At 40.1% G+C, this 26,023-nt stretch overlaps 1 protein-coding gene across 4 annotated transcripts in view; it reads left to right on the top strand.

Moving 5' to 3' along the window:
* GRID1 (glutamate ionotropic receptor delta type subunit 1) overlaps positions 1-26,023 on the top strand; it is a 533,234-nt gene that overhangs the window by 476,137 nt on the left and 31,074 nt on the right. For all 4 annotated transcript variants that reach the window (XM_075758773.1, XM_075758769.1, XM_075758772.1 and 1 more), the window contains 4 exons: positions 1,696-1,797; positions 3,309-3,506; positions 5,497-5,821; positions 7,218-7,356. In XM_075758773.1, the coding sequence (XP_075614888.1) occupies positions 1,696-1,797; positions 3,309-3,506; positions 5,497-5,821; positions 7,218-7,356 (764 nt within the window). The remainder of the gene's footprint in view (positions 1-1,695; positions 1,798-3,308; positions 3,507-5,496; positions 5,822-7,217; positions 7,357-26,023) is intronic.

Genomic DNA, 26,023 nt, shown 5'->3' on the forward strand with positions numbered 1-26,023 from the left:
TGTCAGCTCGCAAATTCGTCAATTTTGTTTGGCAATAGCAAAAGCTAAGAAACATCTGGATGTATTTCAGAGCTAGCATCTACATTCGAATTTAAAAGATACTGTGGCTATAGATATCTACCTGTATTGCTGCAGACACTTTAATGTGCAGAAGCTCATCTGTCACTCCGTACTGACATGACAGGGGGAGAATTCTCAGTCTGAGATATTTAGCTTGCAGGGGTGTCATTAGAAAGCTGAATATTATTCAGTCATTCTCCTCCTCCATCCTCCAGGTCAGCTTGATAAAAGGAGGTACAGCTTAATTCTTTCATCTCCTGTGTCTCAGCTTTGAAGATTTAGTGACTGTAGAATAATTTTCATCAGTTGTGATAGTTATGATGGCTGAATAGTCACTGAATGTCCTGTTCTTTCTAGTTCCCTGTTTATTAGTTTAGTGCAACAAAACAAAAATAAAACCCTACAGATCTCTCCCATCACATTTTATTTGTTTGATTTTTGTGGCTTTAGGATGAAACTGAAGTCACAGAAATAAATCACGTAGGACACCTCGCCATAGGCATTTTCAGTGAAATAAGTTCTTTCCAAGAAGGTTTTGACTTGTTACATGAAAATTAGCTTCTGGCAGGAAGGAGCCACACTTCACAGATCTTGGACTATGTTTAATTTCTACAGGGCATGCCTTCAGCTAACACCACTGCTTCCACATATGTGAGCATAGTATTGGTGTTTAAGAGTAGAGCTGACAAAAAAAAAAAAAAAGGAAACAGAATGCTCGCTACTATTTATGACTCTTGTGAACAAAATGACACCATGGATTCTGTTTGAAGGCAAAAGGAGTGTCTGGCTGCTGTTGCTGCTGAAGAGCATATTTAGTTTGAATAATCCAAAGGTCACTTAAAATTGACTTTTCTATTGAACCTATTCTATTGAATTTTACTGGATTTTTCTTCAGAAAATGCAGTAAAATTGATTTTTAAAGCAATACATTTAATTGAAAAATAAAATATTTAGATGTAATGTTCCAGGAAGATATCTTGAAAAAAATGCATCCAGGTACATCTAGCTGATCTATGAAGTACTGATAGATATGAGATATTTGATATTCAGGAGCCTGGGGATTTGAAAGGCTATCATTGTTTTACTGATGAGGTAGAAGTAGGGCAAGAAGAGAGAAAATAGGACTTAAGATAGGATCTGAAGAACGTCCGAGAGAGAAGAGGAGGCATTTTGACACCATAGAATCTGCGTCAAGAATTTATGACCATGAGTGAAAAAGAATGTTATGCAGCAGGAAAAAAGGTCAGTCTTTGATAAGCTGTAGGGAATGATCTGAAAAGTAGGAAGGGATCTGAGTACAGAGGGAAATGTAGGATAGTGAGACCACAAATAATCTTGAGGACTGTTAGGCACTATAAACTTACTGGAGTGCTCTAAGTGAAATAATATGACAAATACTACAGATAATAGAGCAGTTATTTTACAGCCGTTGATGAAAACGCATTCAGGCAAGGTACTTGTCTATGTCTGTTCTCTGAATCTCACTAATTTGGATTTTGCATTACAAAAACACACACTTCTCTGATCCCCTCTATATCAGTTCTGGATTCAGTCAGGCCAACGTTAAATGTTTATGTAAATACTGAAAGATTTCTGGCTAACAGTCTTTCAGACTCACTGTACTTTCTGTTCTAGCTGGCAACGTGGGACTCTGAGAAAGGACTGAACGGCAGCCTACAAGAACGACGTCTGGGCAATGACTTACAAGGACTGACACTCAAAGTGGTGACTGTCTTGGTATGATCCTACTTGAGTTCAGGAAACAAATGCTCAAAAAGAATCAGGCTATTTTGGGCATTTCCCTCAGTATTTTTCCGTATCATTGTCAGTTCTGTATTTTTGGATGATCAGTTACGTAAGCAAGGAAGATAGACGATGGCCTTTTATTATTTTATGTGAAGCTGCGCACTGTCAGAGCTACAGAGCATTGGTTTGTTTGCTTACGCTGTTTTTCTGCGTTGTAATTCCTGCTGGGCGTGGAACCAGCCCAGGGCCTGAGTGCACAGGGGCACGCTCCAGGCGCTGCGCTCTAACTCGCATGTGCAGTTTCCAGCATTTCATGGATCTTAAGATCAGATGGGCCAATTATGATAATCTAATCTTGGCTTTTGTACACTGCAGGCTGTAAAATTGAATCAAGCGTTTCCTCCATCAAGCTCACAAATTCCTATTGAAACAAACTATATATTTTAGAAAGGCATAGACTTTCCAAAAAATCATTATGCTTTTGGGACTACTGTCTGTTAGTATCCAGAGTGGTAGCGGAGCTCCTGCAGCTACATGCTAAATGAGGGGCAAATTAGGGCTTGAATGGGTTCCTACCTAAAATATTGTAGTTTGCAGCTTGCAGAATGTGGTGTCTTTTGGTGATGTTTATTTCTTTTTCTGAATCGTAGTACAAGTAAGAAATACTGCATGAGATCGTAAAGTCATTCCCTCCAACCCCCAGTTTTCTTTCCTCTGTCTGATGACAGGCAAGGTTATGCTGTAGCTTACACGGGAGGTGAGCGGATCCCTTCCATGAGAACGTCACTATCAGGCTGCAAAGGCCAACTGCGATGACTGTGCCACCAGCAGCCCCGGCGTTCCCCCGCAGGACAGCCCATACCTGACAGAAAACATACCACAAAATGCTGCATTTCCTTGGTCCCGAAAAGCATAGTTTAATATAAAAAAATCCAGGACTCAGTAACCATGAAGGTTATTCTTTGAATTTTCAAAATTTCAAATATTCACAAAATGCAGCATATTTAGCTTCAGTATGTCTTCTGGATAAAATATTAATCATTTGTCTGTAGAAGAGGGCTTTCTAAATCTGATATGCTCTAAGATACACGGACAGTAGAAGCGTTCCTGTCTAGGACTCATGCTTAACTTGATATCTAAGGTAGGTATCTGTGCCCTCTTTATAGTCAGTGAGAAGAGGCAGGTACTTCAGAGAGCAATTCATCCTGTGGACACCAGGAAGCTGCTGGGGGAGTTGAATTTTCCTCCAGAGTCTCTGCCTCTCCTCAAGAACTGTGGAAAACCCAAGGCCACGGATAGGGCTCAGGCGCTGAAGCGCTGGTGTCTGGTTGGGATACCTCAGAGTATCTTGCAGGACCTACGCTTTTTGCCTCAGAAGGTTACGAGTGTCTCAACGTCTGTGTCAAATTGTCCAGAATTAACTCAGAATACATCCTTTTGCTCAGAGAAGCAAACTAACGAACTTGTTTCAAGTATCAGTTAAGATATTGCTTTGTTCTCAGGAAGAACCTTTTGTGATGGTGGCGGAGAACATACTCGGGCAACCAAAGCGATATAAAGGATTTTCCATTGACGTCCTGGATGCACTTGCCAAGAATCTGGGCTTCAAGTATGAGATATATCAAGCTCCTGATGGCAAATATGGACAGCAGCTCCAAAACAGCTCCTGGAATGGCATGATTGGAGAGCTCATTAACAAGGTACACAGAGAAGAAACTGTATTTGGAAAAAAAAGAAAAAAAAAAAGAAAAGAAAAAAAAGAAATAAAAAAGACTCTCTGGAGTAGGGTCTCAAATCTTTGTAAGGGAGTTGTTTAAATTCTCCCCTTCCTCCATTCCAAATTACAAGAGAACGGATTAGGATGAAAGCAGTAGTGCAGAAACGCTTCTGAGCTATGGGTGGTTTGAGTGTGGTGTAAACTGTGCAGTTTGAGACCCTGTACACAGGATAGGAACTAGAGAGTCTGTTGTTCTGTTTATTCCCAACTGTTCTCTACATAGATTGTACCAGTGAAAAATCTGTATTTATACAGTTGTAAGAATAGGAAGAAATGGCATGTATGTGTGTGTGAGTGAATGACTATAGAAAATAGAGAAGAATAATATATTCTTCTTAAAATGTTAATTACTATTAATTTTTGTCATTATGTCTTTGCTACTTGTTTGTAGGTATGACCTTATTTGGGTCATTTTGTGGCAATGTGTTTGATAATGATCAACTGTTTGACTCCAAAACAGGAAAAGTGTCCCTCAAGATTATTTGTTCAGTTAAAACAGAGTACCAAATTTCTTTGCTTAATTACAGTCTTGCAAATCAAGACTAAGTTAATTGAACTCCATTGAAGTAAATGGGGAAAGTCTGTAGCGTAGAATCTCCCGGAGAATGAAATTAGACTGTATATTGTTCATGTTCTCGCTATCTGACATGGAACAAATGTTAATCAAGAAGGAGAATCAAAGGAATTAATATTCCATGTTGCTGCCCTTTGTAGAAAAGGTTACTCTTCTGCAGTGGAGTTATTACGGAAATTGAAAGCTTTCTCATTAGCTGGTAGGTAGGTGGCTCAGTATCTGGTGAGTAGAGGTTTAGGAAGAAATAGAAGCAATTAAAGCAATAGCAAATGTGTGTGTGATAATGGGATATTCTTGGTTGGTGTTAGGAAATATAAAAAATTTTTAACTTATTTAGTATTGACATAGGCTCCTTGAATTTCATTGATTTGAAACTGTGGTAAGAAATCCTGTTAAATTTCTTTAGAAATTGCTTTCTTTGAAGCAACAAAGTATCTGTTATGATTTTTTTAATGGTATTTCTGCTACTAGCTTTTCACGTGACTCCAAAGGATTTCAAAGCAGACCTCCCCCACCTAACATTTGCTTTACTTTCCCAACAAAACATAGATTAAAGGAAACAGAGAGTATATTCTATTTTTTTTAAGAGAACTGGTTTTATTAAGATGGCAAAATATTCAAAATCTAATTGCAGCTATTGAAAAGCTTTGGGAATCTTATTTAACTCCCATTTTATCTTCCATTGAGTTTGCATGCTCTTTAAGGACCCTCTACATGTAAAACCTACTCACCTTAAATGTCGAGGTCAAAGCAGTTTCAGGAGCTAAGTTGCCTTTGGTGCATTCTTCCAGTCACTAGTTTTTGCCGTTGCACTATTCATTGTAAAAAAAACCAAAGTCTTCCCCCCAAGCTGTTGTATGAAATGCCTTTATGAATATGGGAAGTTGGCAACTCTGCAGGGAGAACAACAAACATTACCTCTTTGCAACTTGCTATCAAATACGCAAGCTAAATAAATGGTGTTTCTTATTGCTTGCAGTGCACCAGGTTAATATGGGTTGGAGTTTTAGGCATCCTTTGGAAAGCAAGTGAGGAATAGAGGTTAAGTAAATTGCACTCATTCCAGAGAGGAGTCAAGGTGATGCTTTTTGTTCTAGAGCACTTTGACAGGTTATGTTTCACTATTCTGCTTTAGACCAGTGCAATTAATTAATGTTCAAATGATGAAAGTGATTCTGGTTTTATTTTTAGACAATTTATTTTAATTTGTCTAAAGTTGTTAAATTATAGAAAGAAATGCATGAGGTCACTCTGTTCTTAAAAAGTTTCTCCTTAAGGCTCACGCTGGCAGAATTCATGGTGAAAGGAAGAGATCTGATCTGTTGCGTTTGTCTCGCAGAGAGCAGACCTAGCGATCTCAGCCATCACTATAACACCAGAACGAGAGAGCGTTGTGGACTTCAGCAAGCGGTACATGGACTATTCAGTGGGGATCTTAATCAAAAAGCCCGAAGAGAAAATCAACATCTTCTCTCTCTTTGCTCCTTTTGACTTTGCGGTGTGGGCTTGCATTGCCGCAGCCATCCCTATAGTTGGTGTCCTGATATTTGTCTTGAACCGCATCCAGGCGGTCAGGGCGCAGAACGCTTCCCAGCCGAGCCCTTCTGCTTCCTCCACTCTCCACAGTGCCATCTGGGTCGTGTACGGCGCCTTTGTTCAGCAAGGTACTTACTCTGTTATCAACACCGCTGACGGATGCTCAGAAATGTTCTGCCATGGGTAAAGCAGGTCAGGACGTGTTAGTCTTGGCCAGAATGGTCTAGAGATGAAAGAGAAGGCTCGTACAGGGTGGTAATACATTTTATTAGCCCAGCTGATGAAATGTGGGAAGAGGTAGGTAAGTTTAGGGGGGTTATGCTCTGCTTTTCTGTCTCTTGGTAAATCCAGAAAAATCACTCCATGCAGGCTTTTCCACTTTGGGAAAATTGTCGTGCAATAAATAGCCTACGGAGCTACCTGGTGTGGAATTACACTTCTCCAACTCTGAAACTAGCACCTTCTCCAACTGTTTCAATTTAATTTTAGAAATGTATGTGGTTTTGAACTAATGTGAGACAGTTTATCTTTTGATTCTTTGAACTGAATAGGAAAATGATTTGTAGTCATGTACCTAACTTTACACTCAGCAATCTTTAGGCATAGGACTAATCCTACTGAATTCAGTAGGATTGCCACCATTAACAAAGTTACTTTTGTAAATAATTGTTTGCAAAATCTGTCCACGCAGTTTTCATCCCATATCTATGATGTTAGTACTATTCTTGGGGTCAGGATTTGTTGAATGCTAACGTATGGGCATGTTGTTAACTTTTTTTCTACATTTTTTTCTTTTTTCATTGTGAAAAGCTTATAAAGCTTCAGCTGGAAAATCCTTACTGTTGCTATGAAACTCAGTCCCTCATTCCATTAAGGTGGCATCCCTGATGAGTTTAAGTACAGTAAGATATAATCAGCACAAACATATGCTGAAGTGACTAGCACCAGCTGTATGGTAAGGTTTGGTCTCCAACAATGTTTGAGCATTGAAGCCTTCTAGAAAGAAATCCTCACATTGTTTGAAATGTTGTAAAGAGTAACAAGTAATGACACTAATGCTTCAGTCTTTGCAGATTTAAATACAGCACAGATAGCGCACAAACCATCGGATGGTTTTCTGGGGTTTTTTCCAAATCTAAAATGGTCATTGAGAACAGAATATTACTATATTTTGAACACTAATGATTTAATTCCTGCGTATTAGTTGCGCTTCATCATTCAATTTTTTTACTTAGAATATTTTTTTCACGTTCTGTAGATCTGATCCTCAGTAGCTCCCAAGGGAAATATTTTGAAGGATGATTTTCTAGAACAGTACCCAGGGCCAGAGGTTGACTGGAGAAGATGTTGGTAAATCATCAGTCTTGGCAGCAGCAGTGCCTTTCTCACGGTGAAAGGGTGGTCTGGAGGGCAAGCAGAAAGGCAGAGGGGTAGCTCCAACAAAGTTTAACATAACAGGGCACACAGAGGGTGACTGGAAATGGGAGCTGCTGAGAGCCCCTCGTTTGCTCTGTTTATTTGTAGGGGGCGAATCTACCGTCAATTCTGTCGCTATGCGCATTGTAATGGGAAGCTGGTGGCTCTTCACCCTTATCGTGTGCTCTTCCTACACAGCCAACTTAGCGGCATTTCTCACCGTATCAAGGATGGATAATCCCATAAGGTAAGAGCCTCTGCTTAACGTGAAGCCACAAACCTGGATTTCACAGAAAGGTATTATCCATTTGAGCACTCATTCTTGCAAGAAGGAGATAACTCTCTAATAAAATACTCTGCTTATTTGCAGTGGCTGCTTTTCTCTTCTCAGCTCCCCTTTCTCCTCACTCCTACAACTCCCAAGCGGTTTTGACAGGTGCATGGAGGGGACAATGGCACTCTAATTGTGTCTTTTTCCAGAAGAGATGTCTTTCATGTTGATATGTATTTTTCTTAACTAGAGCTCTCACTGCTTCGGCTGTCTTTACTTCTTTGTTGAACATCAGAGGGAACTGCAACCTCTGGGGAACTATATAACATTTCACTTCTTACCTTCAGTGTGTAATTTTATGGTCTCAATATTTTGATATACACTGTTGTTTATACTATTATTTGCATGTAAAGTAATATAGGTGGTCTTTTAAAATTTAAATGGCCAAAATATAAGTGGCCAGATTCAGTGGCATTACTTGCAGAAAAAGCTTCTTCTCAAGGAGGAAAAGATAACTAAACCTGAGTCCAGGATAATAGATGCAATATAGCAGTTGTTTTATTAAATTTATATATAATTCTCTACAGCTGTGTTGGCAATATTGTGATGATAAATTACAGCTTCTGCAACAAACCAAATTTATCTTGTGCCTTTGACTTTTTTCCCCTGCTGTTTGCCTACTAATCCATGCCCATTGAGAATATTTCAATACACCAGACTTCTGAGCAGCTCCAGACAGCTGCTGGTTGTTTGCTGGCTGTTTGCATGCATGCGTGCAATTTGTTTTTCTTCAGAAAATTTAAAGGCTAAAGAATATTTTCATTTTTTCTCTCCAAACATGGACAACATTTCCAACTTCACAGTGTCCTGGAGTACGGGAAGGGCCATTGATCTTCAGTGGTCGGTGTCAACAGGATTAGAGCCTGGTATCTCACGTTTGGTCTGATGGTGATGTGGAGAGGTGACCAGAGAACGGGCAGTGTGACACAGGCTCTCCTAGAAAGTGCTGAGCCAAGGATTTTAGGTGCTGGAGAGTGACACAGTTACTCTGTTGGTCACACTTGGGGTTGCACTGGGAAAACTGGGACTGCAATCTTTGTGCTCGGCTCCTGAAACAGAGGCATTGGCACTTAGGTGAGGCTGACACTTAAAAAAGCTGCTTTCACCTTCTCTGTGGGATCTGCACAGAAGGTCATCAATGAGAGCATTTCTTAGAAACGTGAGTTTAACAGTATTTCCAATTTTCAACTTGCCATTGTGTGCTTGCAGGTAATGTAATACTTTGTATGGATATAATGTAATAATGATAAAACTAGCCCAAAACCATAAAAATTTTTGGTTTTAAATTAATTTTCTGTTAGCTTGGCCACAATAAGTGGGTTTCTACCATAATAGAAATCAGAACTGCAAAGAATTTCTGTAAATAACATGAGAAACTAAACGGAATAAAACTACCGCAGAGTACCTACGAGGCCTGGCTGTAATGAAAATAAGGTTAAGCTCGATGAATAAATTACTCTTGAAATCCAAGACAGAAATAGTTAACTGGAAAACTTGAATAATGTTTTTCTCAAAAATTTCTGAAAGTCCTAGTTCCTTCATGGCAGAAGAAATTGTCTGTTTGGCCTACTGAGCACCCCCCAAAACTCAGCAAAATTCAGAGAAGGACAAAATTTGGGATGAAATGCAGTGAGGAATCTGCAAAAAAAACCACACACAGGTTTAAGAGCAGAACTGTAAATTATTAGAGGAGGCCTTTGAAGCTGAGCTATTACAACATTTACAAGGGGTTTTGATTCTCCTTCTTATTAAAATGAAGGGACGTTGCCAAGAATCTTGAGGGAGAGGGGGAAGATTTTTGGGTAAAGGAGTTGCTTGGCATTTTTTCGGAACTTTAGAGCCCAGATGCCCTTCTGCTATTAGACATGGCAGCTGGAGAATTATACTGAAATGCCTTTCTATACCTAACAGTAGCTGCCACTTTCCGGGTTCCCGGTAGCACATCCCCTTGTACAAGGTGAGGATACAGAAGGAAGAAAGCACTCTGCCGGTGTTTGCAGATCACAGTAGAGTAATTCAGGTGCCAGACCAGAAACGTCTAAAGTAACTTAAGTTGCCATCAGATTCGCTGCCGCCTGTGCTCCAGCGCCTTGGCCATAAGGGCAGGGGTCTCTACGGGGTGTTGTCAGCCACAATGTGGATTATTCATATTGCCTGGGGTGTTTCAAGTGGTCCCGGATGCTTCGGCTTAGGCACCCCAATCATTCCGCAAATAACCTGAAATGGTAGCTGTTGGAAAACTTTGATTTGGTCACCGGTTGGCATAACTGAGCCAGTGAAGGGACTTGCTTGTCTCGGCTTGCCTATGGCTATTTCACAAAGTTTGCAGATCTCCCCGAGATCCTGCTACTCAGAGACAGAGTCAGAGATCTGGACTAAACCCTTTCCTTGAAAACTGCTAGTGCTTTACGAGAGGGGATGAGGTAAAGAAATAGGTTCTATGGAAACTCTGTGGAGCCTTCATCCATTTCTAAGCTATGGTGAAGATATCTTCATGTCCCCACTCTTTAGGAGAAATTTCTTATAAAATGTTGTGTCAGATTTAGAACAAATATTTTTCCTGAGAAAGTAAATTACTGCCTTACATGAATGCATCATGGCCTGGTGTCTCAGCTCCCAATACTACTTAGCTCCAGCATCGTATGATATGGAGTGACTATTTTTGCCTATCTAAATTTCCCACTCAGCTTGCCCGCATTATATCTTTCATGGACCCAGAAAGGAATACTTACTTGAAATCCATTCTTCCCACCCAAAGAGACACAATGAGTTACAGCTGAAAATTTGTTCACCAGCTGAGAACTATCAAATCCATCTGTGTATGCTTCTATTGTTAAGAAACCACCACCGCTGCCCCCCGCTCCTCTCAGTAAACGTGTGCTGTTATCTCTCCCTCTGTAGGAAAGTTCTCTGCTGCTGCTGCTAAATTGGCAGCAGGAGACAAAATAGTATTATGGTGCCGCAGTAGCTGCAACATAGCTAAGATTTTCATTGCAAGACTGATTTTCTTCCCAAGCCCCTTCCAAAATGCCTAATAAAAGTTGTTTCAGCATCAAATTTGGCACGTGTGGTCTGCGACTAGCAGAATAGGAGTACGTTTGATTGTATAACTAGGTGTCAATCAACCCAGTGATCCTTACCTCCACAATTTCACTGCAAAACAAGTGTGTCATTGAAATCATAAATGATATTTATTAGAAGGGGCTTGGTGAGACACTCACTGAAACACAGTTGAACTGTCGGAAGGCAGATTTTTAGAATTAGCATGTCAGATGAAAGCCTGCTGATGAGGGAATAATTTTTTATTTTTTTTTTAATCTAGTACTGGCAAATCCCACAAGGCTTTTTCACTCTGTCATGAGTTTCAGGGTCTGCCTGTGGCTCACAGAAAGGTGAAATACCCAGACTGGGAGGCACGACAGAAAGCAGCTTTGATATGCTGCCTGTATTTCTGTATTTCCTGACAGAGACTTGCTAAATCCCAAATGGGTTCCCAAGTGCTGTGCTGTCCAGGTGCCCAGATCCCATGTAAGAAACATGCCTATCTTGGAAAGAAAAAAAATCTTCTTGGATTTCCCCAAGCCCTCCAGGGCTTCATCACAAGCGTGATAACAGGGAGAGGCACCGGCTTTCTGGTCTGGCATGGCTGCGCCTGCTGCCTCGCTCCTCGCATGTGCCCGTCACTCGTCCTGCCGTGACAGGGTGGTGGGGAGGGTCAGAACAGGCAGTTTGAGATGCACATCAAAACCTCTGACCCTTCAGGAGACTGAAGATAGCAGAAAATAATGTGAACCTTCCCCAGCTGTCCTCCATTTTACAGTTGCTAACGGTTGGTACTTCTGCACCCATTTGCTCTTTTAACACTGCTGCTCTGAGCCCTCTGTCCAAATTACCTCTTCCGCTCTTCTCATCTGCTCTCTGCCCCAACCTCACAACAAGGGAGGCAAAAGAGAAAAGACAAGGCACGTTTTGCGAACGTGCTGGTAGCAACCGCTTTGGAGCTCGGGCTAGGAGGCTGTGGTCCGTGTTCTAATGTTGTAAATGAGTAATTCTTAATTTTTGTTTTTAAATAGAAGTCTCGGTAATGTTTAAAGCCTGTGCTAATCCTTGACAAACTTTCTTAAACCCAAATGATTTGCATTTATTATTATAATATTTGCCTTCAGAACTGTATGCAGCTGAGAAGTCTTCTAACGGGTCAGTCTGCCAAGTAAGGGCTGAATTATTACATGAGAGTTTGTTCTTTCTTTTGTCTTATTACATTTTCAAACAGCCCTTGGATCTGCTGTCTGACCTTCCAGTTGTAATTATGAGTTTAATTAGCAGTGACTTAACTTCCAGGTTCATTTCTTGTTAACAAGCAGAGTACATGCAGTTCAGTAGCTGCACAGATATTTTGAAGCTCAGGTTTAGGAGAGCTTGTCTGACAAGAGGTTAAGAATCATGCTGGAAAGCCAGGATGTAAAAAAAGTAGGCTATTTGCAAATTCAAAAGAGTTTAAAATTTGATCAAATTAATCCTTAACATTTGCACATGCTATGGATGTTTTGAAAGGCATCTGTGTATATGCATTCACGGACCGCACACAAACACGTTGTATCTATTTTTAAGTTCACATCTTGTTGTTTCACGATTTGGGATCTCCTTATTTGCATTATAATCCCCAAATTTCATGTGTGTTGGTGACAGCTGAAGATTTACTGCAGCTTAGTTGGGGTGATAATCTGGCACTTGGAAGACTTGGGTGCAAATTCTGTTTCCACCACAAGCTTTGTTTGATCTTGGCAAGCTTAGCCTCCTCTCTCTCTCAGTTGTCTTCCTGTACAACAGAGTAACGGGGTTTTCGTATCTTATCTGGCATGTTGTCAGTTTAGTTGCTTTAAAGATGATGGCCAGAAATGACCACGTTATAATAGCTCTGCAGGTATCAAAGAAGAGATATTTTTTTCTGGGTTGCATACAAACCAGAAACAATCTCAAAATATTTTCAAAGAAAATGAGGAAAGTATTCTGAAGATGCCAGCTAGAGGGAAATGAACAAAGGTTTCATCAGCTGTACTTAAGTGGATTGGATAGGGCTGGTAGCAAGGACGTCACAGGAATCCCTCTGTATTTGCAGTGATTATTGCCTTGAAATTCCTTGTGTTTGAAAACAGCCCTTCTGTTGTTAATATCATACATGGCTTTCTAAGTATTTCATTGGATTTTCTTTTGTTATGTTTAATTTTCTTATGTTCAATTTGTACTGTGTTTTGCAGTGTCTGCGCAGCACCTCAGGCACGTTGGCAGGAGGCATGTATGAATGAGCATGATAAAAAATAATTATCGTGATTATTATTTAAGGCCTGTGAGCAAAAGCTTCAATCATTAAATAACTAGATTAAGTTCATCCATAAAAATGAAGGCTAAAAAAAGAGCATTAAGACAGACGCGTGTGAATGAGCAAGGACAAAAACCTCAAAACTTTTTCTTTCCGGAACATTGCCTGCTCGGACCACGTGGAAAAAGTGTCAGGGGAGGTGCCGTGCAAGCGGCGCGGCAGGGCGCCAGCGCTCGAGGGCAGGGCTCGGGCCAAGGCTCGGTGCCGCGGCCAGCGCTCGCACCCCCGCCCTCCGTCCTCTCATTTCGTGTTCATTGACGGCGTTGCCCGGTGGGTGCTGCTGGGAAACCCAGGGCTTCGCAAAGTCTGGAGCCTTTTAAAAAGCTTTCTGAATGTTGGCGTATGCCGTTCAACGGCGGTTTAAAATGGATCCTAATTGCTCCTGTAATTGAGCAAGCAGGCAAGCATGTAAGCGCAAATATTTCCCAAGGACATTTTTCTGGGGAAAATGAGAATGCATAGCTGAAAATCAAGCTTGCATTCCATCTCTCCGCTTGTCATTATAAAAATGTGGCATATATCGGAGATCAGTGGAAAACCAAGAGGTTTGTGGTTCCACACCCTCGTCGACGCTACTTTTACGACACCTATGTTATAGCATCTCTTCATTTGTTCTTGTTACTGGGAAGTTCTGTGACTTAAGTGGGTTGAGGCATTAACATTCGGATGCACGTACAGTTTAGAGAAGAAAATGATTTGGATATGACGTTAGCAAAATCTACCATCTGTGCAGGTAATAAAATGGTTTTTTATTATTTTTTTTCTTTTGCTTTGGAGGGGTGAAAATCTAGCAAGAGCAGCGATCCTCGTGACAACCCATCAAAATGTACAAGTATTGGTTCAAATCTGAGATTTGATATGCAGTCTCTTCTTCTCAGCTCAGTTTGAGGCACCTTTCAAGTCAGATTTTCTCCTGTTAATACAGGTTATTCACTGGCTGTCCATAGATTAGAGTAGCTCTATGCATTAAATCTCATCGGCCCCTGACTTCAACCTTGTAGTATGTGGTTTCTTCTTATTACAAGGATAGTACCTATGGCTTATTTTGTTGAGTTTTATTTTCTAGTTGACTTCTAAGGGATAAACAATACAAAATGCAGCAACAGAAGATTTTTGCCCAGTAGGATATTTATATTTCTATTGTTCTTCTCTAAAGACGCTGATTTAATGTCTTATATGAACTGATAACGAAATATAACATAACAGGATATTAAAAAGGCAAAATAGTGATTACTACAGCAGTTCAAACAGAGATGGCCTTAAAGCTTCAGACTTCTCCTAACTGTAAAGACTACCTCAGCCCACCATTTTTTAAGGACAAAAACAGGAGTAAGAAGAAAAAATTCATGGTGAATTCTGTTTTGGAAATAGATTCTGAGTGCGGAGCAACCATTAAAGCAGGCTGGCCAGTGTGCTCAAGTATTTGAGTTTCTCTCCTGCAAAAGCACTAATATTTTTTGCACTATATCAGATAGATATTTATTTGACCTACAATGCAAAATTACCTAACTCCTTTTTGCACGTTAATATACTGTTGCATGCGTTTGCCTGCTAGCCATGTTTGCTGTTCTTTTGGTCAGACAGAGACTGTTACATGCCCCTACAGCGCATAGCTCTGTCAGAAGAGTATTTAAACAAAGACCCTCAAAGTGGGAAGCCAGGTAGAATCTGAAAGAAAATATAAATATCTTCATGATACTTGCTAGTGAAACAGCTACCTGGAAAAAACAAAACACTTGTAAAATTACTTGTATTTTATAGTATTTATCTGTGCTGGTCTGAGTCATTAGTGTAACAGCGGGCCCTATTACAAAAGCCATGCAGGTTGTTCCGTTATGGGGTAATGTAATGCATATTTCTGCATAGGTTTCCAAATCATCTGGAGTCGGAAGTTCTCTCTGAAAGTAATCCTGCAGCCAGAACAAGCGAGTAAATTGCATTTGCAAACCTACCAAGAATTAGTAAGCACTTTGTCACAGTAAGCTATGCCCTGTGAAACAATGCGATGAAGTTGAAAGTAGGTGTAAGGAGGGAAAGTTGTACCTGTTTGCTTACTTGCTGTCAGCTTAGGGCGTACATGAGCTTCCAACTCTGTTAATCTGTTGCATGTTTTAGAAAATGCTTCATTTGCTCATGTGGGGAAAAAAAAAAAAAGAAGCCTTTTCATCTTGCACAATTCCTCACCAACATCTCCATGTGAGCAGCGGTTCTGTCATTCTTGTACCATGGTTGTTCAGCACCAGAATTTCCCATCCTCCTGGCAGCGAAAGTAATTTTCCCACCTTCTCTTCATTGCCATATATTCAATGTCAGCAGGATGAGTGTGAGTATAGGGAATATGCACTGAATTGTTTATTTCTTCGGTTTATTTTGGGTGGAAGGAGGAGAAGGGAAAGAAGGGAAGTTTGCAGCAGGAGCAGAGGAGGAAGGCTTGCCCAGCCCCCCTCCCGGAGTAGCAGGTGGGTGGTTGGGTGGTTGGTTGGGTGGGTGGTTAGCACTGACCGCTGTCGCTGTGCTATGACCAGTCCTGTGCTCCACTTTCTTTCGGAGACTAAAGGTTGAGCATGCCTATGCTGTAGGTTGTGAGGTTAAGAGTTTCAGTTTTGGTGAGCTCAGGGCAACATCACCTGCTTCGTGTTTTGCTAATGAAATCAGCCATAGTTTAAGACATCAATCTTTGTAGGGGATAGCTAGGATACAGGCATGTGTCTTTTTGCCAGCTCTGTCGTGGACACAGGAACTTCAGTCGAGGGATGATGCAAACAGCTTTGTGCAATAACATCTTAAATCACATAAGCTAGATTCATCGGTGTTGTGAGCAGGAATTATTTTTGATTCTCTGATTTTTTTTTTTTCTCCCATGCATTTGTATTATTCCCATGCATTTATAGTATGAATGCATATTTTGTTAAATGGTTGCATTACTCTTTTATAATCACTTAGGAAAAAAAAAAGCTTTTGGTTTTCTAGGTCCTGAAAGAGCTCCTGCTTATAACATCTTCTTATAATTTCTTCCTATAGTTCCTCATGTTAAGATAGCTTGCCTCTGTGTGATATGGTCTCTTTCAGGAATTGCCAGCTCTTCTGTAGTCCTTTATCCTTTAAATTAACTTCCCAACAGACTTTACCCTCCAGTTCCTGAAGTCTGTTGAGCTCTAGTCTTGTGAAATCCATTATTTTTATGCTGTTACTCTTGCTTCCCCTCCCCCCCCCAGGATAAGTGAGCTCCATCATGTTGCAAACACTTTTAATTTGGTTACTTTTCTCTTTGATATTTTCATTCAAATCTAAAATAGCCATTCCCCTTACAAATGTCTCTGTGATAGAAACTCATTCTTTCTTACGCCTTAAACTCTTAACACCTTAAATGATATATAGGATGGTATTTCATCTTTTGAAATAAAAGTTGCTCCAATACATTCTAAAATGTTTATAGACCATCTTGCAATGAGGTAGAAAATTCTAAACTTGCCATTTAAAGAAAAGGCTTTAAAAATTGAATATCCTCATAAGGAGATTTAGAAACTATTCCTGACAATGGAAAAAAAGAAAAAAAGGGAAAAAAAAAAAAAACCAGCAAAACACACTTTAATTAGATGCAAGTTATGGGTGTTTAGTGGGGAAAGGAGCTGGGGGTTCTTAGCTTCCCTGAAAACTAAGATGCTACTGTTTATTACCATGAGTGCTTTCCTATTAGTTCTGAGTTCCTGTGTTGCAAAAGATTTTCTAGAGGGAAAGAAAACTTTTCTGGAAATAAAACTGTGTTGCTAAGGAAAGGATGCATATGTCCTTTCCACTTCCTGGGCTCATCTGCTTTACTGAGCAATGTTTTCTTCTTCTGCACGCGTGCCCCCGTACAATATAATATAATACAGGAGCCTTTCCAGACTCATCTGGGGCTGTGGGAGAGAATAGTGTTGCCTTAGAAAAGCTATTTTGATACAGCTGCCAAAGTCCCATTAAAAGAAATGTAATCACATGCACTAAAGTTGTTTGCTTTCTAAACCATTAAAACCAGCCTAGGAGAATAAGCCACTGATTTAATTTAATTGATTTATGAATAGTCATATCTATCCAAAAAAGAATAGAAAACCATCAGTCAGAATGGGGTGGATGTTAACTACTATGTTTCTTTCATATGGCAGTAATGCAATTTCCAAGCTCATATTTCAAGGTATGTAATTAGGCTACCCAATAAACTAATTAATCTCAATATAAGGAACAGCTAGTTGGTTTTGATGCGTGCTGTCAGTGTTTCTAGTATGAGGTTCGGTATTCAGGCGAGACTCATGTTCAGGGTGCGGGGAGAGAGGCAAAAGGGTGAGGTCTCTTCTTCTCTTGACCTCGTCGTACGTCAGGATGAGGTGGGAAGCACACCGTATACCGAGCGCGTGTCATGTGGGTCCTCTGAGAAACAGGCAAGTGGGCCTCCACACTTAAAAATACGCATATGTAATGCATGCACTTTAGACATCAATAATGACTGATGAATGCTATATGTGCTTTCAGTATTAATGAAGAGCCCTATGTTTTGATTTCCCAGGAGTACCCAGCACATGTTCTAGCAATCAAGATGCCTCTTCAGAGCCCTTCTGTTTTCTTCTCTTCTTTCTGTCAACACTGATAGCTTCTTCTTCATGCCCTGTGGTAAGGGAAGGGTGTGAAGCTGCTTTCCAGCATCACTTTGTACCTCTGAGAGATCTTAGCGGTGTGAATTCGTCCAGCCCCTCGACCCCGGCGATGAGGCTGCTGACACCGGTGCAGGCAGCAGCCCAGAGCCTTCTGCACCGAGACCCTCCCTCTCGCAGTGGGTCTCTCCCGCAGCATGTGACAACTCCTGATAAATCAAAAATTAATAAAGAGTTGAGTAGGACCTTATCCCCCACTGGGATTTTATGGACTTTAATGGAACTACTCGCAGTATAATGATATCCTAACAGTCATGGTATAAAGTACCACTCACCCTGAATAAGGATTTTATAAGCCAGCACCAAGATGCCAAGCTTATCCGTTCCCCACTCCATTTAATTAAAAAGCTACTCTTTGTCGTCTGAGTGCACAACAGAATGGCAATGGTATCAGTACTTACAACACCAGTTGAGAAGGAAGAAGGCAATTTCTTCCCTCTCGATCTTTAATCATTAATCTTCATTAGGATTTTTAGCTTCCGAATGTGAGTGGTAGAAGACATCAGCGTAGCAAACAATTTAAAGTGCATCTGCATAAATAATAGAGGTAGTTTGTTATTTTCATTATAGGTAAAAGTGTGTGTCAGTTGCCAGATGTGTTTGATTCAGACAATATGATTTTCATGCCAACTTTATGATATGTTTGATTTAGGTGAAGTGACTAAAACCTGCTGTTGGGACCGAGTTGCTGTTAAACACCAGCTGCAGTTTTTATTTTAATTAATAATTTAACGAGTAGAATACCTTGCTTTAATTGCTATGTTTAACCCTTCAAGGTACTCAGAGAAATGTCACCATGGCAACGTGGTTTAAAAGTAAAGCAAGAAAATATTCAAAGGTAGTCCAAATGTTGTATTTCTTTCCCAAAACTAGGCTACAAGCTCTTGAGATGTTTTCACCTTTTCCTTTTTGCATTTTAATTTCCCCCTCACTGTTGAATGGAATATGGAGTGCGGGTAAAGGACCCAGGCTAACCCGGGTTTTTTAGCAGGTCTGATTATTCCGGATTTGCAGGATGAGCAGCAACAGCTCATAGCTGCTCTGAATCCCTTTCCAGGCTTTTGATTGAATCTGTGAACGTCTTACAGATGTGCTGTTGTGCCAAAACTTTCCTTGATCCATTCTGAAAATCTGCCCAGTCATACAGTAGTTTTAATGTGGATCTGAGCATACAAATTAAAGCTCCAGCTTTTGAAAATCCGGGCCTGCATCCTAAAAAAACCTCTAATGTGATTATTCTGAATGTCTCTTTGTCAATTTACTTCTTTCCATTGTTAAATTGCAAACATGATGGCCAAACTGCGTAATATCTCAAGGGTATTAATTTGTTAGAAATATGGAAAAATAAGGTGGCGAAGAGGGGTCCTGTAAATGCCCCTTGTAAAGATAAAGGAAGGACTGCCTTCTGACTTCACTCCCTCAATCAGACATCAGATAAACTCATATGCGATCATAAATGCCCAACCATGAGAGAAACTTCATCCAGAGGTCACAAACTACTGGGCATCAGTGGATCCAGCTTTGAGACGCAAATCCTCGGAAACAAGCTTCCATCGCTACAACTATTAATGGGGTTACTTCTTATGCTGTTTCTTGATTGGTTTAAAAAAACCCCTTTTCAAGCAAAGTAATCATAACTTCCACTGTAGGGAACATCTTGATTTCTTTTCCATACAATAACAATGACTAAAGTATAGGACATTCAGGAAAAAAAGATATATTACAAATAAGCAATAAAAAACCCCCAAACAACCCTAGTTAATGGAAAAATCAGCAATCTGACTTTAGCTTTTATTGCCTGGAGGACGTTTGGGTAAGAGGAGGGTTGAAAGCACAGTTAGAAACATTGGTCTGGCAATCAGGGGACATTTAGCTTATTTCTAGCTGTTTAACAGATTTCTTTCTGTGCAGTGCTGGAGCAGAGCCAGCGTCAGCTCTAGGCAAAATGAACTTCTGTGATCCAGCGACAAGTCAAGTCACACTCGTGCAGATCACTGCAGATGACTGGAGTTGCCGAGGTGGTCCCCAGGGCATCGTTTAGAAATAGCAATGCATAGGAATAACCAGAGGTCTAATTTTGTTTTTGGAAGAACCTGTTTTACTGATGATGATGAGAATCCAGTTTGATTTTTGGATCCAAAGTTGAGTCTTACAGCCAGAAAAACTGCTGTCGTCTTTTGAAAATGGGCATGTTTCCTAAATAAACCACTGGAAGACATTCCAAAGCTCTGTGAGCAATGGGACACAGCCTAGTTGTATGGATTTTTTGTCCTACATTCCCCACACTTCTTTGACTTCAGCAAAAATGCTGCAGATTGTTCTGAGATCAGTAAAGCAAAAGTGAGATTTCAGGTGATGGCAATAGAGCGTATTCCTGCTGCATCTCAGACTCTTCAAAAAAGTACACAAAGCCTACAAATGTTTTGCCAATACATAGTGTGTAGCTAGTAATTAATTGCTATTAAAATCATAAACATGACAGTGTATCATTTATTAATAGCTGGACTGCCTTTGCATTTCAGTGGGTATACATACGGTTTGTTCCCTTCTCTCAGGGCTGAATGATGAAGTAGCTCTGCAGGAACAGAGTCCCGGTGAAAACGCTCAATTTGCAGTGAAAGCGTGGCTGTATCAGGAATTTAGAAGACAGTTTAGTTTTATTGACTTTCCCTTTGCAGGTAGGAACTGAGGCTGGTGGAAGTCTTTTTAAAGAAATAAAACCATTGTAGAGGCTGTACAAGTTCTGTCCTTCTGGTACTTTGTGTACATATTAGTTGGCTATTTTATTTTGCCTTTTTCTTACCGTTTATACTTTTGTTTCCAATGTGTGCATGAATAGTTCCACCGACCTCAGCAGTCTACCTGTCAGGTATGCTAAGTACTTTAAAAAAGAAATTTCTTTGGGGCAGCAGGAGAGAGAGGGTCCTGATCTGTGCTGGAAGGGCGACAGGACCGTTGCCGTCACAGGGGGCACGCAGCAAACCCCCTCCTCCTTTGGCAGAAATAAAGCTGGCTTTAGCTTCCTTCCCCCCAGAAGATCCATAACTGAATGTTATATTTTGGTTTTGGTCGTACCTAATACAGGGCAATGAGTCCCAGTCCAGACAAGGGTTCACAGATGCCACCACACTGGCAGGAATGGCCGTTATCGTCATGAAAACAGCTGCTATGATGAGCAGCTGCCAATACCTGCTGCGGGGTTCAGCCACTGTTTGTTTTAACTATAGTACAAGTATGTAGTTGACATGGCAACGTGTCCTGCGACACGTGCCAATCGATTGGTTTTTCCACTGGAGGAAAGTCCCTGCTTCTCTGAAACGGTGTGCAGCAGCTGTTCCTGCTCCGCCGATGATGACAAGTGCGTACGTAGCGGTAACTGCCTGCGCTGTTTGTCTCCTTCCGTGATTTGGAAATGTGAAGGGCTGCAGCTCCATTGATTCAGCGTAGTTTAATCTGTCAGTGCTTATGGCTTCCCTTGTAGAAGCTCCCACGAGGCTGTTTCTGTTAAGGCTTTTGTTTAGAGTAAAGCGGATGGTATTTTCCATGGACGGCTGATGAAATGAGTTTTATATGAACTATAGAATGATATATTTGCTGGTGAAGGGCTTGATCCTGCAAAATATATACTAAGCACGCAAGTACTGCTGCCGATTTCCACCGGACTACCTCTATCGGTAAAGTGAAGATTTTGCTTAGTGTATTTGCTGGAGAAACCCGTTGCTCTGCACATCACTGCACTGAGGCACAATTAAAAGCGTTTAAAGTGACTTGATTTGCAGTGAAACGGAACAATGCAGAATTTGATCATGTCACTATAGAGAAGTTGGCCATTTAATCATTGATTAAGAGCTCAGCTTGATTACTCATAATTTCAAAGAAAGTCAAAGAGATGCATTTAAATTAAAACCATGGACCTAATTCTTCTGAAGTCTAAGGTTATTAGATGTGGAGATAAACTTGCTTTCATTGTAATATCCTCTGTGGCTACTGCCATTCTAACAATACTTTGAATAGTTTATTGGCCTCACTAACAATAATCTTTAAAGTCACCCATCTTTTAGTTTATGCATCTTACATCCAGTTGAACACATGCTAGTAGCGTTCCTGCATGGACCTGCAACAAATGTTGGACACTTACAAAAATATGCCACAATATTTTTTCTCTTTTTTTTTTTTTTGATGGGTATTTACTTTTTAGGCTTGCAAGTGCTAAAGAGAGATCAATTCTAATGTTATCTCATTATTCAGCTAATATATTGCTCTTTCCATTATAGTTGAAGGCTTATTAAGTATTGGCTGCACCAACGTTTAGGGGAACTAACTGCTATTCTTTCTTCCATTTTTAAGTAGGCTTGTGCTTTTGTAACTTGGATTCAGTAGGACCGAAACTTTTCATGTAAGTCTCTGAGTCAATGAGACTATCATCACCTAGTGGCAATTTATATCCATAACAGATGATTTTTATTTTTTTCTTCCTGGTTTTCAACCATTTAAACTATTCAGCTTGGGTAAACTATCTCTAGAGAATGTCTTTAAGTGGGAGTTTGAACTCATTTTCAGATGTCACTCATTAATCTTACTTAAAACTGGAGATCCAAAGCCCAAAGATTGTGAATAATGGACTACGGCTCAAATCTTTTGCCTCAGAACTCAGGTTCTGAATGGAAGGATCTTCTGCTCATGTAGAAATTATCCGTACCAGCACCCACAACCTCGGCTCAGCTTTGCAGCCTATTCCCTCACTGGAGACGTGTACAAATGAGAAGCTGATCCTGCGGAGCTCGCCTGCCTTCCAAGCCCATCTCTCAGCGGGTAGACTCACGTGCGGTCACCAACAATAAACACCATTTTTTCATTTGTTCTCATTGTCCTGGCAAATACATCCATGGAGGGTGTAGCTGTGAGCAATTTTATGTCTCAAAATGTGAACGTTTTTCTGCAGTTTGCAGTAGGCAGAATTCTTTTTCAACTCATTACTTTCTACTGGTGATAACTTTATCAAATATATCTCTCTTCAGATAGGATTTTATATTCTAGGTTTCAGCTCAAAGGTATTTCTTTGGCTTATACCAGTGGTATAAGGTTGTCAAATCAATTCAGCTACTTTAATTTTTACTTAGAAGTTTATTGGGATTACTTGTTTCCCAATATGTAAAGCACCTATTTCCCTCCCATATATCCTCTTGAGAAAACAGTTATAGTTAGGAACTGTACTTATTTTTAATTCCCTAGATGTCATGAATTCCTAGCTTTTGGGGGGAAAAAAAATTTAGAAGAAAATAAAGTAACTTCAAGGTATTTAAAAATAGAAATTTAGAACTTGTGCCGTACATTTTATGTATGGCTTCATTTAGGTAGAGCAGCTTAAAATGTCTCATCATCTCTGGGATGCTTTATCTTGGTGGCAGCTATCACCTAAAATATTATGCCGCATTGAGCAAAAATCTCAGGGTACTGACTTCCTTAGGTAAAAGAACATAGCTTTGCCAAATGTGGAAAAAGCAGTAAATTTATTTTACTGTCTGTATATGACTTAGCGATTAATATTAATTAAGAAAATTAATGAATTTTAGCTGAGAAGAATTATTTATAGTGTATTGTTTGACAAAACATACATAGTGCGGTGAAGGTGAAGGGAGAAGTTACTCTGAAGCGTACTCACAATGCAGAAGAAGGAGGGTAGAGAGCTGGTTACTATGTCTAACCCTTAAGCTTTATTATTCCTAATGGTATATGTGAAGGTGAATGAACAGGAACTAAGCATGAAAAATCTTGCATAATTTTTAAATAACACTGTGCATTCAGAAACTGCTGACATATTCTTTTCCCATAAGTAACAGCAAACTGGAAAAATCCCCAGTTTTACAGTGTCAGAACACAGCAGTTGTGAATGCTGAGAAACTACCGCTAAATCAAGGTGCTGTCAGGATTTTCCCATTATGGTTTCTCCAAGGCGGAGGTCAAGATAAAATGCTCCGGTTATTACCGTGAGGTAGAAGAGCAGTACTGCACGACCCCGCCTGCCAGCTGATTGCTGCCTTTACGCACAGGAATCCAGATGTGCAGCTTGCTACAAACTTTTTAAAAAATGAATGGTAAGGATGAGGGAAAACTCAGTAAGCAGGCATTTTTGACCTTTTCACTTTGATACTTTGTTTAAAGACGTCCTTTAAATTAAAAAAAAAAAGTTAAAGTTGCTACAAAAAGAAAGAAAATAACTTTTTTTTAATTTAGAAATGAGAACAGCCTGTTTCTTTCTTTTTTTTTTTAATACTTTGATCACATCTAATGATTCTGATGACTCCAGTTGAGTTAATTGATCCACAGTTACTTCAAAGCACCAAGTGACAGCTTTAGTCTGTCACTTAGACAAGATTTGTTCGTATTATTCATCCAGAAAGTCTTGAGTTTATAGCTGTTCCAGAGTAAAATAAACCCATACTGGCAGCACATTTTTAGTCTAGATATCTACAGCTACATGAATCTTTTATTAGTAAGAAAACATCCCCCAAAAGTGTAACTTAACCAGTATTGTTATTCTGGCAATTATTTCTAGAGGTCTAATCATAAATGCTCGTGCAGCTATTGCCTGACTGTTTATTCTGCAGCATTTGGTTTATGTCAATATGTTTCTAAAAAATAAAACAAGCAGAAAGTCTAGTTTTCAGTTGACTCTACACGAAGTAATTGCAAGCCCACTGGAAATTATCTATCAAGTGTTGTATTTATCTAGCAGGCATAACTACACGCCTTAAATATATTAGCTGGCAATATTGTTCTAAAGGACACCATTTTGTTTAGATTGACCACAGATACTTTATCTACTTAAATCAATTGGTGTACATGTGCTTGCTTAGTATAGCAGTCGCACAGTGGATGTACATGCCTACAAATTGAAGTTCGGCCCCTATAACTGTAAGCGAGGAACATTGGCTTTTTCTGCTTTACCAGCTTTATCTTTAATCACACTTTCAGAGAGTCCTTAATGGGTTGTGAGATCCGATAATTGAGGTGGTAAGGTTAATGGGGCATCTTGTTATGCTACACGTTTTTGTTGCAAATAATTTTATATATTAAATGCATAAAATCTTTGCCATAGGAAGGTGAGCCAAGAATTTGAGTAGCTAAAGAAGGTGGGTCCAGCTAATGGCCAGCTGCAAAAATAAAGTCTAATAAATGAGAGCAGCTGCTGTTAGTGTGCAGCAATCGTAAGATACAACCAGTATCTGGAAGGCAGCAGTGAACGATTTTGTCTAGCAATGGCAGATCTGAGGGAGTTAAAATAACAGTGTTTAAAAACTGCACATGTGATTATCTAAATTCATCCTGTAAAAGCCAGGAGATGCTAATCTACATTCAGTATCTTTTACGTATGCGACTGTATCTGCCATGCCCAGATTTTTTGATCACCATTCTGGCCATGGAGATGCTGAGCATCTCCCCCGCTTTCAGTGCAGAAACACAGTGCAGAGACATTTTTGATACCGAGTAAGAACTGTGGTCTAGACCATTCTCTGTCAGGATAATTTCTGAAATAGCTTTTTTTTTTTTTTTTTTTTTTTTTTTGCTAAGTGGTCCATTTGGTAAAGGTGTAAGGTTATTTTCTCATTCAAACAGTCACCAGCCTTCTGAATTTATGCTACAGGGATCACTCGCTAGTGTGGTTACCTACCGTGACCCTCACTGGGCCCTTTGGTCATCACCTCTCACACACAGGACATTTCCATTGGTGGTGCCGGATGGAGAATTTTATAATTCATCAGAGAGAGCACTGCCAGAAAGGCACACGTCATTCTTAGGACGTGCAATATTTCATATTACGTCTTCTAAGGAAATTCTGCCAGCTCAAGGGGCAGTAGTTGCCTTTCAGCAGCCAGGCAAAGGCTGGGCTTCCCCCCTGCCGCCAGTACTGATTAACTCTTCATTGGGCCGGCAAAGCACTTCACTTAAAACCTGAATTTGCTTGCTGTGTCCCGCGATGTTTAGAGAATTGAAGACACCATACTGCTTAAAAAGCAAGATGTACCCTGCTTTTGTACAGTACTGATTGTCAATAAAACGTAATTTAGCTAAAACAAAAGTGCTGATTGTCAATAAAGTACAATTTAGGTAAAACAAAAGGCATATTTGTGACAAAAATCTTCCACGGCAGTAGAGGCAGTAGTAGTGATCCAGAAAATACTGACGTTATTAAAACTGCAGGTTTAATTTCTTTTTTTAATATCCAAACTTTCAAGCAGAATGGCAGCGTGAGCAGTACGCATTTGTAAAGTTACAATCAGCTGAAGGCCGTGTTAAAGAACATTACCTAAACGTTTCTGCTATGGTGCTCCTACCAACCACGCGCTCCTACGCAGGCCGAAATCTGTACGCCAAACCTGGTGTGAAAAAGGTCGCCACAGAAACCCTTCTGTGTGCTCTGAGCACCTTGACTCGTCGTTTGTACGCAGAACAGAGAGAAATGTGTCTTCTAACAGCCAGATCATCCGTCCCCAGCGTGTAAGCAATTCCATGG

The sequence above is a fragment of the Balearica regulorum genome, chromosome 7, assembly GCF_011004875.1.
Source record: "Balearica regulorum gibbericeps isolate bBalReg1 chromosome 7, bBalReg1.pri, whole genome shotgun sequence".
Classification (NCBI taxonomy): Eukaryota; Metazoa; Chordata; class Aves; order Gruiformes; family Gruidae; genus Balearica; species Balearica regulorum.